Source organism: Anabas testudineus, chromosome 12 (genome assembly GCF_900324465.2).
Source record: "Anabas testudineus chromosome 12, fAnaTes1.2, whole genome shotgun sequence".
Classification (NCBI taxonomy): domain Eukaryota; kingdom Metazoa; phylum Chordata; class Actinopteri; order Anabantiformes; family Anabantidae; genus Anabas; species Anabas testudineus.
Genome location: NC_046621.1, coordinates 19,030,722 through 19,048,226, shown reverse-complemented (window position 1 = coordinate 19,048,226; position 17,505 = coordinate 19,030,722). Strand labels below are relative to the sequence as shown.

The 17,505-nt window shown below is 37.1% G+C and overlaps 1 protein-coding gene across 1 annotated transcript; it reads right to left on the bottom strand.

The window, feature by feature from the left end:
* Nucleotides 1-48: 48 nt before the first annotated feature.
* Nucleotides 49-13,381, bottom strand: enpep (glutamyl aminopeptidase). The gene is made up of 20 exons (XM_026356937.1): nt 12,588-13,381; nt 10,526-10,667; nt 9,573-9,707; nt 9,335-9,455; nt 8,998-9,152; nt 6,922-7,035; nt 6,687-6,821; nt 6,473-6,538; nt 6,296-6,361; nt 5,819-5,979; nt 5,249-5,331; nt 4,866-5,002; nt 4,551-4,606; nt 4,324-4,474; nt 3,903-3,976; nt 3,617-3,721; nt 2,802-2,975; nt 2,129-2,269; nt 1,536-1,617; nt 49-738 (listed from the first exon to the last, which is right to left on the bottom strand). Exons 1-20 carry the CDS (start codon nt 13,238-13,240, stop codon nt 592-594), a joined length of 2,898 nt encoding a protein of 965 aa, XP_026212722.1. The 5' UTR covers nt 13,241-13,381; the 3' UTR covers nt 49-591.
* Nucleotides 13,382-17,505: the final 4,124 nt, after the last annotated feature.

Genomic DNA, 17,505 nt, shown 5'->3' with positions numbered 1-17,505 from the left:
CAACACAAAACTGAATTGAAGAAAAACATTTTTAAAGAAGTTTCACCTTTTGAAAGTAAGCCATATGTTTAATTCCATTGATGTAAGAATAAACAGTACATATGTAGATAATTGTGTGTGTTATGCCCCCAATATGGGCTGCATAACTCTGGTTTCCCGAGAGTTATACAAGCAATCTTTCTATCTAAATCTCTCTATCATGTTTGAACCCGTTGTGAACCTGTTTGAATCACTAAATCTTAGTAGATCACCTGTAAAATGCCTATGAATGAAAAATACATTGCACATGCAATTTAGTACTCAAAATTTGTGATCTTAGTAAATCAGGCCCATTATGTTAGCACATACTGAAGGCACACATGGACACCAGGTAAGATGACAGAGTATGCATCATCATACAGTATAATATCACTCATCTCGAAAACCACGAGTGAGATAAGATTTTATTAAATTTAATACAATTTCTTAAATTTCACCCACAAACACACACACACACACACACACACACACATACATATATATATATATATAGAATTAAAGAACAGTTTACAGTGCGCTAGTTCTGTATGCCTGCAGTGTTGGGTTTTTTTTTTAGGCTAAATTATTCTCAAGCCACACGCTAATCTCATTCTCATTCCTTCTGATCCATTCGATGTTGTTCTTCACAGTCTCCAAAGCCTGTTGCCTGGGCATCTCCCCAGCACCAGCATCTGGTGTTAGGCTAAAGAAATGCTCCATCTGTGAGACCAGCAGAGAAAAATCTAACATGTTTATTCCCTTCAGTAAATAATGGTCAATGCAAAACCTTATGTAGATTATATTTATAAGAAGCAAAATAGCAGTCATTGTCACTTTGGATAAATGTTGGTCACAAAGTACATCAAATATCCATAGAAATTAACCTCTGAGTATAAGTTAATATTTGACAGCATACAGGAAAAATCTTGGGAACAGATTTGTAGTATAAGGGTAAATGTTTTAATCCTTTGCTTGAATCCCTTCTTGTCAAAGTTTTGGACTGGTTTCATGTCTTTGACTCAACAAAGTGTCACATGTTCTTCTCACACAACGTACAGGCTCCTTCATATTCTGAAATAAATTTGTTTCATGTCTCCACACAATTTGCATGTGAAAGAGTTGTTGTTGAACTAAATGTAAAAATCTATTATATTGGAATGAACTTAACCTATGACTCTTGCCTTGTCTGCTGTGTTTCTTCTTGTGTTTGTAGGCTCGTGAAATTCTTGTGTCGCATTCCATATGCCAACACTGCATAATGCTCTACTGTTGACATTGAAATGTTGCAAATTCTTTTAATAGGGAGAAATTACTGATTTGATGATACTGGTGTATCATAGATGATATATCGCAGCCTGAATATTTAATACTGAAACAAAAGTTGTTTAGTGATTCATCCAAACAGAGTACTATAATAAGAAATATCTGTGAAGACAGATTTACAGGTACCAGCTCTTCAGGGCAAAAACTGCTTAAAATAAATATGCTAAAATTAATCTAAAAACTACAGTACTAACCTTCCATAGCTGGAGCTCTGTGTTGTATGTGGTGGTGATTTGACTCAGTAGGCGACCGAGGCTCCTGTCATTGATTGTGTATCTGTTTAGAAGTAAAATTCAGTAAATCATCACTTAAATCAGATGTTTGCTGGTGGTTATTTTGGAAATTACATCTCTGTGGGCTGCTGACAGTTGCTAATTGTAGTAGTAAAAGTTTTTCAACTTGCAGTTTCAGAGCTTCTTTTTTTAAACATACAGCATTTTCTTTCTTTTGGTTAGATTAAGACAAACTGTTGATATTGTGTTGTCACACAATAATATTAACAGCAGTAGTCCACAAGACCTTTCCCTTAACATAGCCAAAGTTACCTTATAGTTAATCAGCTAGCTAGTTACCCTGCAGATTCTGCTGTTGGTCCATGCATAGCAATTACATTGTGTTTGTTATACTAAACTAATAAAAAGTCAGGTGTTGTTCTTAGTTTGTTTTGTCACTATTAAGTGACCTTTAAATCTAATGCAGCTTTTAAGATGTAGAATAGTATTCCCTGAATTTACTGTATGTGTCAGCCTGTTACCATCAGCTCTTATTGTTGCCTAGTTGCACTGACCGTTTGACCAGATAGTCCCAGTTTAGTGTGGTCCAATCCCAGGCCATGCTCTGTCCCACAGGGTTGTAGGATACATATCGAACCACAGTGAACAGATCCTGACTCCTTACTACAGTGTCATCCTTAGTAGTCTCCAGGAGTCTGCTCGACAGAAGAAAAACATTCTCTCCATATATATTATATAGTAAATTTGTCAGAATAAAACAACATGTGGTGCTACACATCTGTCCAGTGAAACACTGTAACTGTTACTGTTTGAAATTGCCTATAAATTTAATGACATAGTATTACTATTTAAAGCTCCAGGCTCATGTGACATGACATGTACAGCTACATCACAATCCTTGAAACAACTGAGATTTTCTGTACTAACAGTGAAACAACAGTCAATATGTTGTCAAGTCACCACTAAACACCACTAAATAGGGTGAGAGGTAATCTGGCTAATTAATCTGTGTTTGCAATGACTGGCAGCTAAGGATTTACAGCAAAGATCTCAGTAGTTACAGCAATGTGCAGGATTTCTGGCTGGCTAAACAAAGTGCTGCCATAAAGTAAAATAAAAGCCAAATCTCTGACATCTGAAGGTAAAGCAGGGTGTTTGTGTGTCTGTTTATTAGGTTATCTGGTCTGCAGTTATCATCATCCAGTAAAGGTGCAATATTTTAATTACTTGTACAGGAGGTCTATGTTTTCCACAGAAGCTAAACCATACAGCAGCTTGTCCTTCTCTTGAGCCAAAGTAGTATTCTTGTACTTCTGCAACATGTTGTTCCACTTTGTTTCATTTCCTGAGTTCTTCATGCCATACCGATAGACCAGCAGCCTCAGGTTCACTGCTACACTGCTGCAAGTCAAAGGGTCAGTAATAATGGATTAGACAGCAAAATCTTGTCAGTCACCTATGCTATAAATATGTGTTGTGTGGATGGGGTTTCTTTTCTTGTTCTCAGAAAACTGGTTAATAGTAGTGATATTATGATGCCACACATTCTCATCAAGTCATCTTTTTGTTTGCAATGTTTCATCTTTTTAAAACATTAATAATAAATGGCAGGTTGTGATGTCAGAATAAAAAAAAATGTGGTTTCTAAAAATACAGCAGCAAGAATTAGAATTACACACATAAAAACTGATCTAAGTTACAAATATGGGAGAAATACAAGTTGTTTAGCTAATGGGCTAACAAGACAAAAAGCATAAACACTTCTAAGGTCTTTATTGAACACATCTGAAAAACGTGGTAATGTAAAAAGTAAGTGAACCCCTATAGGCTATTGATTTAAGCTAATAAGACTCAGTTAGCAAACCTGGAGTCCAATCAATGAAATTATTAGTACAGTTGAGTTGTAAGTTAGAACAAACAAATATTCCCAAATTTATTAAAGTACAACAGGACAATGACCTTAAACACTAAAGTTTTACATTGTCTGTAAGGCCCTAAAATCTGTGTTTAGTCTGGAGTGTAGTAACAGTGGAGTGTGATACCTGAGACTTCCTTCAATCCATTGGTCAAAAATGCGGGAGGCTTCGTTTAGAGCCTCTTTATCTTCCATCTGACAAGCAATACTGAGCACAGTTTCCCTTAGTAACCTGTCAAACACATAAAACAACCCATTTTACATCCGCATAGAAGTTAGGGCTTGGGGGCATATACTATTTAAACACAACAAATTTAGTTTAACATTACATTTTAAAGGAGACCAAGAAGGATCAGATCTGAAATATGACATAGGTCCTTATAACTATTAATTATGCTCTATTCTTGCTGTACCTCTCAGTCTGTGTTCCTTCATCCTTCCATCCAAGCTGTGTTGAGATTGCTTTCACATGGTTCTGAAACAGTTTCTAAAGAAAAGAAACAACACTCTCAATCAACACAGGGAAACAAGACAAGCAAAACCTTACCAATGTATTATTTCAATTACAGAAAAAAGTGAAGTGATGCTTCTGCAATGGTTATCAGTTCAAATTCACATTTAAAAAATTGCCAATATTATGAGTACAAACTATAAGTTAGCTTTCTCCTGTTACCGCTGAAACTGTTGGGAACTATATGTCATAAGTAGAATTCTGACTATAGATGCAGGAAAATTATTTTGAATGCTCTTGTATGCATGCGTTGCTATCCTAATATAATAATTATAGTTTTGAAATTTAATAGCTAAACAGCTAAGAACTAGCAGACAACTTACCTGAAACTTTGAGTAGAGTGCGGCATTGCCAGACAGCATGTCCCGAACATATGCAATAGAGGAGGCAACGCGTTCCCAGACTATGTAGTCAGTCTCATTTATTAGGTACTTGGTAAGATTGAAGGCATTACCATAATCTACGACATCTGCCCTAAAGTAGGGTAATGAAACAAATTTTATAGTCTGTCCATATGTTTGAAAAAATGTACTTTTTAGGGAAATCTTACCTTGCCAGAGCAAAAACATCATCAATGTAGCTTGTGCGATCAGCTGCATCAAACTCCTGTTTAAGAAAGAAAACTGAGTCTGATGAAACAATAGCAGTCCATATGAAATAAAAAGTATTCTATAAATAAAAGCATTTACAGTATAAAGTAGATATGATAAGCTGTCCAACCACAATTTTCCGAAGGGGATCAATAAAGTATTCATTATTATTATTATTATTATTATTATTATTATTATTATTATTATTATTATTATTATTATTATTATTATTATTATTATTACAATGTAGTAATTAAAATGACCAAGAGCTTTACCGAGTGGTTGTTCAGAAGGTGCTGACTGATGGTGTTCCACATGTGGTCATCATGATTGACTCTGTAGAATCCCATGTGATTCTTGTTAACTTTCAGCAGCCCGTCCTCTGAGGGCGAGTAGTCGCTGAGGATATGTTCTGGATATGAACACATTGACATATTTTTGATATTATGACTCGATCAGTCAATTTGTGCAGTAAAATATAAACCCTCTGAGTTAACTTATTAAAGAATGTAGTGTCCATATATTTTTTGTTAATTTTTATTTAACTTTATCTTTCTGTTAGGTCATGTCAAAAGAAGATGATATTTGCCATATGTCATTCGTGGCTTGAAAGGCACAATGCTGATTTAGTGTCTAAGTTGACAGCATAGCATATTACCTGTGCTGCTGTTTTTAAATGTAACCAACATATTCTTATTGCTTTTCACAGAGTGCCATCTGACTGGAATTGTCCACTTGTACCTAAGAAAGAAAAATGGTTATGGTTGTCATGGTAATCAATACACTGTCATTCCATGTTCAGACCATTCTTAATGTTGAAACAGGCCATTCCAAGCTTGTGTTTTGCAAGAATAAAACGCACACTCAATACTGTGCTTGAATGCATTCTGACACACAAAAGTAACTTTAAAATAACTTTTGCAGAACTTGAAGTAATCCATTTTGATGCAGATATATAGAGAGGTCCTAAGCTAATCTAATTTGAATACTATCAAGAGAAATTCAATAAGATATAACTAATAAGACGTCTTATTAACTCAACAGGCTTCTGTTCTTCACAGTGTATGTGGCTCATAAGCAGAAAGTGACAGTATTAAGCAGCCTTTGTACTTCTGCTGTTTAACAGATAATGAGGTCAAAATAAAGCAATATTATTGTTATCCACTTTATACAGTTCTGAATACTAAATCAATTTCAGGTTGATTTCTATCGTCTTTGTTTCCATTACCCAAGAGGTGAAGGGGGCTGGCTGGCATCAGTTTTAGGATCTAAGACAAAACGCTGTTGGGTTAATCTGGCATTTGTCTCTGAGACAGACAAGTTCAGCACAGGATAGCCCATCTGTTTGGTCCAGGTGTCCATTACTTCTTCAACCGGCAATCCACTCACCTGGGTACAGAGATATAAAAATTACAATTTATAGTTTAAGTGCTGGGACCTGCTGGTGAATAACAGCCAGCCACAGTATCATAAAATGAGACAATGGGACTCTGGACACAGAAACAAAGTCAGTAAAGGTCATACCTGTACAGACGCCAAGACTAAAATTTGTGCTCACTATCATGAACATATTCATCGCATTACGTTCATAAAAAAAACAAATGAGCATTCCTTGCATTTAACCTTTCATTTGATAACTAGGTATTAATCTGTATTGGCAAAAAAACTGAGGATAAAAAGGACAGTTCAAGAAGTTCACACATACATTAGCAAGAGATGCCCAGAAGTTGGCTGTTTTGGCGTTCTTGAAGTGGTAGTCTTTCAAATATTTCTTGTGAAAGAAGAAAAACAAAATAAGATGTCACTTTGTCTGCTGAACACTTGAAATTTTAATAAACATAAATAAATCTGGTGTTCACAGCAGTAACAGTCTCAGACTTACACGGCAGCCATCTCTGAAGGTTTCTCTTCCCATCCAGTCCTCCAGCATCCTGAGAATAGATGCTCCCTGGGAAAAAGTCATTTGATTTGATGAGAAATATTTGTGTTACATGTTATATGATAAATTTTCTCTTTATGGTTCTTGCTGGAAATATGTTGCTTTTCTGAAACCATGATTGAACCCTTTGCCATCTGAGTTTATCCAGCAGTTGTACCTTGTTGTATGAGATGGCATCAAACACAGAGGTGATCTCTGCTGGGGTTGACACATTCACAATGATTGGGTGAGAGGAAAGGAGAGCATCATCCACCATTACAGGAAGCATGTCACTGATGAGCATGATGTCTCGCTGTAGCACAAGGAAAGTTTCAGGGTGAAGTCCTCAGAAAGACTTGTCTGCTGTCAGTGTGAATAATTTGGTACATCTTTGTAGATTTTTAAGGACTTACCATGCCCCAGCTAGGTTCAGCTTTCTCCACACCGATGTACTCAAAAAAACTAGCAAAGCCTTCATTAAGCCAGAGGTCATCCCACCAGTCCATAGTCACAATGTTCCCAAACCACTTGAAAAACACAACTGATGTGAGCTACAAGTCATCAAACATTTTTCCCCAAGAGAGATACTGATGAGTATTAGCATAACAGTAGGACATGGTTTTAGTCATTAGTCCAACCAACTGAATTGGTTTTTGCTTGTGAGAAATTCATTTAATTTGGAGTGTTACATAGTGTACATTACATCCAGTGACACACCACACTAAAGTATGCACAGCACGTCGATGTGGATTTGCAGGTTAAATAAAGTCAGAAGATTAATGCCTTCATCTCCCTCAGTTCCTTCCTATCATACATCATATTACTGTAACTTTGAATACTTGATAAAACTTTATTGACAGTCTCCAGGCCTCCTATACTTTTCTTAGAAAAATAGCTGATATGTCAGAAAGAAATGTTTCTGCATCATAAACAGTTTAAACAATAGCACATAAAGGATTGTAATCACTGGCAGTTGTGAACTTTGAGCTCTTTCTGTGGACATTACACCATTTGTATGTGAAATACTGATATCATCATCATATTTCCAAAAGAACAATGAGCTAAGCTAAGATATAAAATTTTATATGTGACTGTAAAACTGTAAAATTTATTACTGAGATGACTTGCTTTGGAGTTTTTTTAAATCTTTATTGTTTTTCTTATCACTAGAAACATTGGCACAGACAATGTGCTTATCTAAGCTACATGATTAGTTTACTAAACACAATATCACATTTATTGTGTATAGTAAATTTCTCTGCTTGGCATTTCATCCTTTCCTTCATATCGTGACAAATCTTGGCAGTGTATCTGCATGTAAACTTACTGGCCTGTGTGACTTTCACCACCACCACCTCAAGTAACTTGGAAAATGTGTCAGACATTGCAACAAAATAAACCTGCATGTTTCTATGGTAACTCATACTATCGAAGCTTATCTTTGTCTCTTATATGTCTAAGATTTCAATACATATCATACAGTAGACTAATTGTTTTGAGCTACACATCTTACACAATTTAATTTAAGATCAAGATAAATGTGTTGGTGAAACAAATTCCTTTAAACATTATTTTTGGGTTTTCTGGTTCCTGCATTTTTGCTGGGTGGAGATGGGCGTCTCTGTCAAGGGGATTTCTACAGATGCCACTGTAACACTCAAGGCCAAGGAGATTTGCCCTTTCCAACATCAGAAAGATCAGACCTTACCTTTCTGCATATGCAACCCAACTCATTGTGCAGTAGTCATATCATGTCTACTGCAATGTCTTGCTGACAGGGTTACCAGCATGCACTCACAAACCCCTCCAGATGATCCAAAATGCAGCAGCACATCTAATTTTTGATCAGTCAAAAAGGACACACCACTCTTTAGATCTCTGCACTGGCTTCCTGTAGCTGCCCGCATCAGGTTTAAAGCCTAAACCCTTGCCTACAAAGTGGTCAACTCAACAGCATTTGCCTACCTGAACTCCCTTATTAGGGTCTACAATTGCTCCCTTTCACTTTCCACTATGTTCTGCCAGCGAATGCCGTCCTGTGGTCTCCTAACCTCACCTCAAAAGATCCAGGTTAAACATTTTTTAACTTAGTGGTTCCACAATGGTGGAAAGACCAACCCACCTCGGCACACTCAGTAGCCTTACTTCCAATGTTCAAAATTGTGCTGAAAACAGAACGCAACTCTGCACTTAATAAAACAAACAAAAACAAAACATTTCTTTCAAGAGCATTCTACTTTAAATTTTTTCTCCTTAGCTTAGAAATTTTCTTGCCTTGTACCGCCCTTGTAAGTCTCTTTGGATAAAAGTGTCTGCCTGGCTAAATGTAAATGTAATACATTGCCAAATTCTGGCCTGTAAATTTAGTAAAATATTTCTGTAAGTACAGCCACTGATTCTGTGAGTTATTTTCCACCACTGCATTAAAGTTGTTAATTTATGCAACACAACATAGTGAAAAACTACATCCTGTATGTAGATCGCAGTACCTGGTGAACCAGCTCATGGGCGATAACACTGGCCACTCGCTGCTTGTTGTATGAGGAAGACTGGTTCTTATCATACAGCAGGTTGGTCTCCCTGTATGTGATGAGGCCCCAGTTCTCCATGGCACCAGTGCCAAAGTCAGGGATAGCTATTTTATCTGGATCAAAACAGCACAGAGACGTTTAATTACATTATTGCACTGCACAAGAGAGGCACTTAGGAAGTAACGTATTGTTATTTTTGTCCAAATTTATTTGATCTGATCAGAGCACCAATGTTAATGTGCATCGTAGAAAGAGAATGAGTTGAATGAATATCAAAGAGTCTGTTGGGACGGACCTAGTTTTCCGATGGAGTATATCATGTTGAAATACTCTTCAAAGTAGTCGAAAATGACCTTGGTGGTGTCAGCTGCATACACTGCTGTTGCCAACTGACTTGGTTGGGCATAAATTTTCAACTAAAAATGCAGTGAAAGACAAAGCACACAAACGTGTTTGTGTGCTATTAATATGAGCTAATTTCAGGTACTTTAATGGTTTTTGTAAAGTGAAGGCATTAAGAGTAATAAACTCACAGGAATTCCTTTTGCAGACATTCTTTCCACGTATTGGAACTGGTGCACAGCAAAACATACCAAATAGGTACTCATGGGAACGGAGTTCTGAAAGGAGGTCTTCAATTTATTGCCAGCCAGTTGTTGAGGGACACCCTGGAAAAGCAGAGCAAAAGGCTAGTGGGTTAATGTGAATGTCACTCATCTTGTAGAGCTGCGTGGAGGATGGAAGATTGATTGTTCTGCTTTGGCTTTCAGTGTTGACTCTGAGTCTGGCTTCCTCTGTCTCCGTTGCTTTCCTTGTCCATGAGACCTGTGTGGCAATGGAAATTGTCTTAGTAGCAGCATTGTTCGTGTGTAGAACTGATGCAGTACAATGTTATAAATGTGATATAAATATTGGCCAATTCATTTAGTCATGTGTTAGCCTTCTTACCCTATTAAGACTTGTAGGGGTGCTGGATCCATTCATGCTCCCATTTGCATTTACATGCCACACAGGGAGGAAACTGGAAAATAACCCGCAAGCTTGTGGAGAACACAGAAAAGCTACCACCAGCAAGCCTGGATTCAAACTACTGACCGTCTAGCTGAGAAACTGCAGTGCTAATGGTTTCACCAGCAGCCGGCCCTATATAGACTAATTGAGGTTGTTATGTAAAATATAATGTCATTTTCTTATGCTTGTGTTTAGTTAGACTACAGGCCTAGTTATTACAGGGCCTCCAGCATGCTTTGACTTTAATTTTGGGATCAGAAGTCTCAAGACAAAAACATCATATTTCAAATGTGAGTCATTTGGCTACGTGGTAATATTCCTTTTTCTCAACTACACCTTAAGATAAAATACCTACCTACCTACATATTCCAAAGTTTAAACTAGTTTTATGACATAATAATGCTTATTATAATCATTATTATAATAATGATTATTATGCACACACAATGTTCAGCACTGCTGACTTGAGCCCTACCTCAATTGGCATGTTGGACAGTGCTCCATAGTTAGCATCATGAGTGATGGAGATTTTATAAGTGGCCTTCTTGTTGGGTTCATCAAAGCAGGGAAATGACTTGCGAGCATCAGTTGGCTCATGATCAGTTGCAGCAATCTTTCTGTTTATCAAATGAAGAACAAATTATTAGTGTTAGAGGGCAGTTCCTTGTTTGTACATGTTTTTGTTTTAGCTTTTAGCCCAGGACATAAAGTCATCCTTAAAGTAACGAATGTTTTTGTCATTACTACAATACGGAGCAAACATTTGAAGACATGAAGCTGTTATTTCACCTAAAGCATTCTGTCTCCATCTCCATGACAACTGAGCAAATTCCACACTGATGACAAGCATGTGACATGCAGTATGTAAACCCCCAGAAAAAGAGTCTGAGCGGACATTGACCTGGGAATGATTTGTAAAACTACTATATAACTTCCAGAGTAAAAAGTAAATCTTCAGCGTTAACAATCCAACTTAAATAGTCATTAGAATGAATCATTAATTGTTGGCTGGGAGTTAATGATTACACAGTAATGTAGGAGGTTTTTCTGGAAATGCATGCAGTAACTGAGGTTATTGTGTGTTAATGATAAAAAAAACATTACACACTGTTAAGAATGAACTTCATTAAAGTTTTGTTTTGTCCATATTTTAATTGCAGATGTGTATGAAATTATTGGCACACCTCTCTTAAAGGAAGAAAAACCCACAAACATCACAAAAAATGTTTAAACTGACAGAAGTAATAATAAATAAAGATTTACAAATAATTAACTGAAATGAATGAAAATCAAACATTACTTTTGAGTTGTGGTACAACAGAAGTTTTATAAAAAAAACAAACTAATGAAACTGGTCTTTCAAACTTGCTTGTAGTGATTGCTTAAAAAGGTTGTGCAACAAAATATTAAGTTAAGCATGCCATCATTTTTGTCCAGGCCAGTTCCATTGGTTTGTTTTGGGTGCCAATAATTTCGTCCATGTTCATGTCTGCGAATATACTGGAGTGAGAAATAAGGAAGAGAGGAAAGAGAGTCCACATAACGTGTGTTTTAAGTTTTATTCTACTTCTTGTATGGGTCATTTATTTTTTGATTTCTGCCAGATTCAATTACTGTAACTCCATTTAGTTTACAATGTGCAATACTGTTGCCTATTAACCAATAAGAGAGATAAAGTGTAATATAAATTCATATCTGTTTGTCTGTTTGAAGAGTTTTAGAATTTGAATTGAGTTTTAGAGCTTTATAGAGTCTACTAATCTGATTATTATACCCCCAATGTGCCTGATTGCTGGAAATCCAACAACGCACCACAAAGTTTTTCAAGTTCATTTAGGGTAACTTGTTTTTGGCTGTTTGTACAATGAAGTGATGATAATTCATTTCAAAATACAAAAGAATTTGGACTATGACATAGTTTTTATGATTTTGCCTTTATACATTACCACAGTGGATTTGAAATAAAACAATCAATGAAACAATCACAGAAATGTGATCAAAGTTTAGACTTTCAGACTTATTTTAAGATATTTCACAAAAAGAGGTACCATTTAGAAATTATAGCCATTTTAAGCAGAGTTCCTCTTTTTTTAGGGACTCAAATGTATTTGGACAAAGTGACATATTTGTAATTATAACCATAATTTTGAATACTTAAATGAAAATCTGGAGCCCATGTACATCACCAAATTCTGAGCCACAAAATTATGGATACACAATGTATGATGTAGGAATAGTCAGGGAAAATAAGGGTTAAAGAAGAAGCAATGTTCTTTTAAATCATAATTGTAGTCAAGTGTAACATTTAATTCCTGTCCCTGTCCATTAACTATTTTTTCCCAGAATGGCCACAAAACATCATACATACAGACATTCTGGGTTTAGACTTCTTGTAATGTTGATGTTTTTACTTATTCTTTTCCTCTTGCCTTTGTCACTGACTTTGCTGTCTCTATACCACTTAACCACATAAGTGCAATGTATGAGTTGTTTTTGTACAGGATGAAAAAGACAAACAATAAAATCAAAGAACTTACTTAGTGACCCCCTCCTCGGTGTAGATAACTCTGTAGAAGCCCACCAAAGACCCATTAAGCCAACCTTGGAAGTTTAGACTGAGTACGTATACCTCCCCGGGGCTGGTCACGGGCAGCTCCTCTGTGGCCTCCACCACCACATATTCCTGAGGTTTGTATTCAAAACAGTTTCTTACTGCCATCTCCCTCTGCTGCCTCTGGCTGTCCAGTATCTTCAGCTTGGGCATGCTGCTGACAAATGTATCCCTGATGTGGAGCCACAGATATTGCGTTGGCCTACTGACTTCCAAATGAATATCCACAGTGCCTGTGTAGGTGTCCTCGACCAGATCCGGTTCCAGGTGGAGGTCATAGTGGACAGGGTTCACATAGCTGGGCAGACGAAAATTTCTCCAGTCACCACTAGAGTCAGTGGAAGGTGTGCAGGGCCCTCTGCCAGATGGAGGAGTCTCGGTAGATTCTGTCGTGAGTGCTGGGTTGGAAGTGGTGTGTGTGGGGGTGGTAGTGGCAGTGGTGGTGTCAGCTGTGGAGAGACCCACTCCAAGGCCCACTGCCAATGAGCACACCACCACAGTCACACAGATGATTACCACATGCTTACGGCGGATGCAGTAACGCGCTTGTTGCTTCTCCATGTCCATGCTTTCAAACATGGCTACTTGCAAACCTGAAAGCTTCACTGAACTAAAATATTTGTTTCCAGTTAACAGTTCTAAAGCCTAGCCTGAAATCTGAGCTCTGAGCTTTGACTCTTACAATGTTTAGATTAGCTTTGTGAGCTGATCCAGAGTTTGTCTCTGTGGTGCTGAGGGGTGGAGAGAGAAGAAAAAGGGAGGAGAATTGACTAGAGGGAATCTGTCAGAGGAGAGAATCTCACACATTAAGCAAGAGATTTATGTTGTCCCCAGTGCTGTTAACTTGCATTCTCCTGTTAAACATCTACATCTGTCTGTAAATCAGCATCTAACTGTGTTGTATTTCAGATATGCTACAGTTTGTTCTGTTGAGCACAAAATCAAAGCCAGTGTGTGTGTGTGTGTGTGTTTGTATTGCTATCATTGTCAGGACCAGCATGAATTTTTAACTACTGGACTGAAGACATTTTAACATTTGAGTGAGAACAATTTAGTCGATAGTTAAAACAAGAAGGGTGTTTATTAAGAGCATTTTCTGGGATTTCTGGGTTTTATGGTTATGGCTATGGTTAGGGCAAAGTTTAGTGTGAGGCATTTAGTTGTGATGGTTAGGGTTAGGGTAAGGCAGTACACGTGATAAATTAAAAATTAAACCAGAGTAGATTAGCAAGGCCTAGGCAACAGTAGGGGGCTAGAGAATGCATTATGTCAATGAATATCCTCACACTTGACTGCCATCCAAAAATGTGTGTGTCTGTCTCAGGGTGAGTTCAATTTCTAAGTGTGTTAGATAGATATAAACATGACTGCACCTGCATTTGCACAAAGACTCAACTGATGTATTTTGTTGCACCACAGTAGTAGGATTGACAATGTAGAAGTATGCGCTGTACGGTTTCAGTAAGAGTGTAGCCTAAGCATAATGATGTTGGTAATGAGTCAGTTGGTCAGTTATTTGAGAACATTAAATTTAGTGTGTATATTCATGATTTTCAGCATGAATTATCCCCTTCTTGGTCCCCTGACCTTTTACCTAGCCCACCATCAGGCCAAAATCCCTACTGTTACGCTAAAATTTACTATACAACAATTAGTTTCAACCAAGTAATTTGATTGTCAAGAGTCATTCCATGAGTGGCATGAGTATAACGGCTCTGATGCAGGGATATTTAATCAGATGTATTCCTGTGCTTCATATGTTTCACCTTTATGTTCTACAGTGTAAGAAAAGAAGGAGGTTTTTCTGGAAAAAACATTTTAAATAAATTATGAACAGTTGTCAGGAGAGGATGAGGAGAACAAAAGAAGCCAGGAGTGAGAGGATACAGTCAGGTGAGAAAACTATTTTATAAGTTTTACAAAGTAAACACACACAATGTGTCACAAAAGAAAAAAAAATGGCCTAAACAAAAAAACTTGTTTGTAACTGGAGATCCTACTGAGAGCAGGAAAAGATGGAGTGGCCTAATGTTACAGCTGGATCAAGCTGTTCACTTGCTGTGGATTCACACATACTTTCTACCAAACAGACTCAACAGACACTTTGTTTTCTGGTTGCACAAGAAATGGAAACATACACAAAACTATGTAGCTACATGAATTAAAGTAGCAGATCATGGCTTGCTGTAACTTAGAAAGCAATATCAATAACAGCAACAACAACAAAGAGGTAAAATAAGTTGACTGAAAAAGAGAAACTAAGGCACTGAAAATATTCAGTTCTGAAGGCTTTCTGGTTTGACTGTCAATTAAGTGCTTCAAAGAAAAGTCTCATCTCCTTCTTGAATTGGTGTAGGACAAACATTTACATTTATGAATGTTTTCTATCCATATATATTAAAAAAAACAACCCACATCTCTTAAATGTAAATTCATCTTAGTTCCAATTCAATTTATTTGTATAGCGCCAATATTTTTGTGTTCCACACAACACAAAAATATTAAATACGTATTCAATCTCAGTCCAGAAAATTATCAAACAAATGCATATTTGTCTCTGTGCTAGTTCTTCTTTAACCTTGTCAGTAAATACATATTTGTTGTTATAAGACCAAATTAATTTCCAATAAATTTTCTTAAAGAGGGAATTTCATTATTATATGCAATGATGAGTAATAGTAACAGTAAAGTGCCAGTTCAGCAGCAGAACCATTTGTGTTAGAGCAGCCAAATAACTGATAAAATAAACAAACAAATCACAATCTGTTGTCGCTTATTTCTGTCTACCAGCCTCTGTAGAACAGTCACAACATGGCTGTGATACAGTTGTAGATTGTGCTAATATACAGTACACAACAGCACTCCCTCTCATGTGATATTGCTTAATCAGATAACTTCCTAAGCACACTGATGCAACCAAGAGAATGAACACCTCACGTCTCACCTCAAGGACAGAGGTTATTGCATGTTGCACAGACTGTAAAACCCCTTGAGACAAAGTTGTGAATTGTGATAATGGGCTGTAGAAATCATGACTTTAATTTGACTTTGATTTGATTTAGAGAAAGTGTGAAATATGATCAAGGAAAGTCAGTTTGAGTAATATATTGAAGTTTTTCTCAGCTTCACAAGTCACCAAGTGCATGACACTTTACATGTGTAATACTGTGAGGAGGGATTACACAACTCTGAAAACTGATCTCAGTCACATCTTTTTATCCTTCATCCTGAATATACAGTGCCTATAAAAAAGTATTCACCCTGTTGGATGTTTTATTCTTTTATTGACATTATAAATCAGTCATGGTCAATCAAAGTTGGCAATGTTCATCAATCTTATGGCTCCCTCATCACTGGCAATAGTAAATCGGAGCAATGACATCTGTGATATAATTTTGGATTTTAATTTTGGATAACTAAAAATCATGTGACTGATGTCACTGACATGGTTTCAGATATCTAATAAATGCTAAATCAGCATAAGGACAAAGGTACAGAGCCCCTTAAGGGTCATGGCGATGAATTACTACTACTGCTACTACTTCTTTGGTCCATAGCCATCTATTCTGATAGTATAGCCCTTGTCATGCAGTAGATCCCCGCTGGCTGTGGCCACAGAGAATGGGTTATTTTAAAATAGTTCGCTATGGATCAGCAATAATGCAAAGGTATTGCGAGGTAACTCTAAAGTGACATACAAACGTGTATTTGGATATTTTGGATATCTAAAATCACAAGACTACATCACTGATGTTGATTCAGATATCTGTAATTCACTTTATGTATAGGAAACACTGAACTGTACATATCTTAAACTAGTTTTCCCCAGTCAATGAGCAATTCTGACTAGTCAAAATGGATATACACATATCTTTAATGTAACTGTCAGTAGTCAAAATGTGTGTGTATCCAGTTACAGTTTTGACTAGTCATGAATACATTGCAGATATCTGTAATGTGAATCCTGTCTTGTTTATGTTAAATGGTAAATGGTCTGCACTTATATAGCGCTTTTCTACCTAGCAGGCACTCAAAGCGCTTTACACTGCTTCTCATTCACCCATTCACACGCACAAGCACACACACATTCACACACCGATGGCAGAGCTGCTATGCAGCTGACCTGACTCACCGGAGGCAACTTGGGGTTCAGTATCTTGCCCAAGGACACTTTGGCATGTGACGTGGCAGCCGGGAATCGAACCACCAATCCTATGATTGGCAGTCAACTGCTCTACCTATTGAGCCACAGCCACCCAGTGGATTTAACGCCATGTTAAATCCACTTGCCTTATATAATTGTTAAGGAAGAACTCACAACACTATGTAGGGTGTTAAAAGAGAACCACATCAACATTCAACTTGAAAACATCATCCCAACAGTGAAAAATGTTGGAGGGAGCTTCATGATGTTGGAGTTTCTCAAAGTATCACTACAGGGTAATATCAGGGTGGTTGTGTGAAAGCTGACGCTTGCAATGATCCACTTTAATAAAGGTGGTGTCTGCCAGTGGAACAATGCAGATACGGTGTACAGGAAAATTAACCTCAGTTGCGGTTTGCTCATTTGGAAGGGAAATATCTGATTGGGCCTTACACAACAGTTCTAATTTCACATTTTAACATAGCCCTCTTTGAGTAAATGGCATGTAGTGGCATGCATGAATAGCTGGAGCTTGTTTATTTTATCCATGTGTTTTTGGTATTGACAAGCTTTACATAAATAACACACACTTATTACTGTAAACATGCATATTAACCCTTCACAAAGGGATCAACAGCACAGGCTTACCTGAACTCCCTCATCCAGTTCTACAATCCCTCTCGCTCACTGCATTCTGTAA

What these genes read in the sequence shown, in the direction of transcription:
- enpep (XM_026356937.1), bottom strand. Translation starts at nt 13,240, where the DNA reads ATGTTTGAAAGCATGGACATGGAGAAGCAACAAGCGCGTTACTGCATC. An exon ending in ATTTAAAAACAGCAGCACAG is followed by an intron (nt 5,003 to 5,248) that starts GTAATATGCTAT and finishes GTTCATATCCAG; the next exon opens with AACATATCCTCAGCGACTAC. An exon ending in TGGATTGAAGGAAGTCTCAG is followed by an intron (nt 2,976 to 3,616) that starts GTATCACACTCC and finishes TTTGACTTGCAG; the next exon opens with CAGTGTAGCAGTGAACCTGA.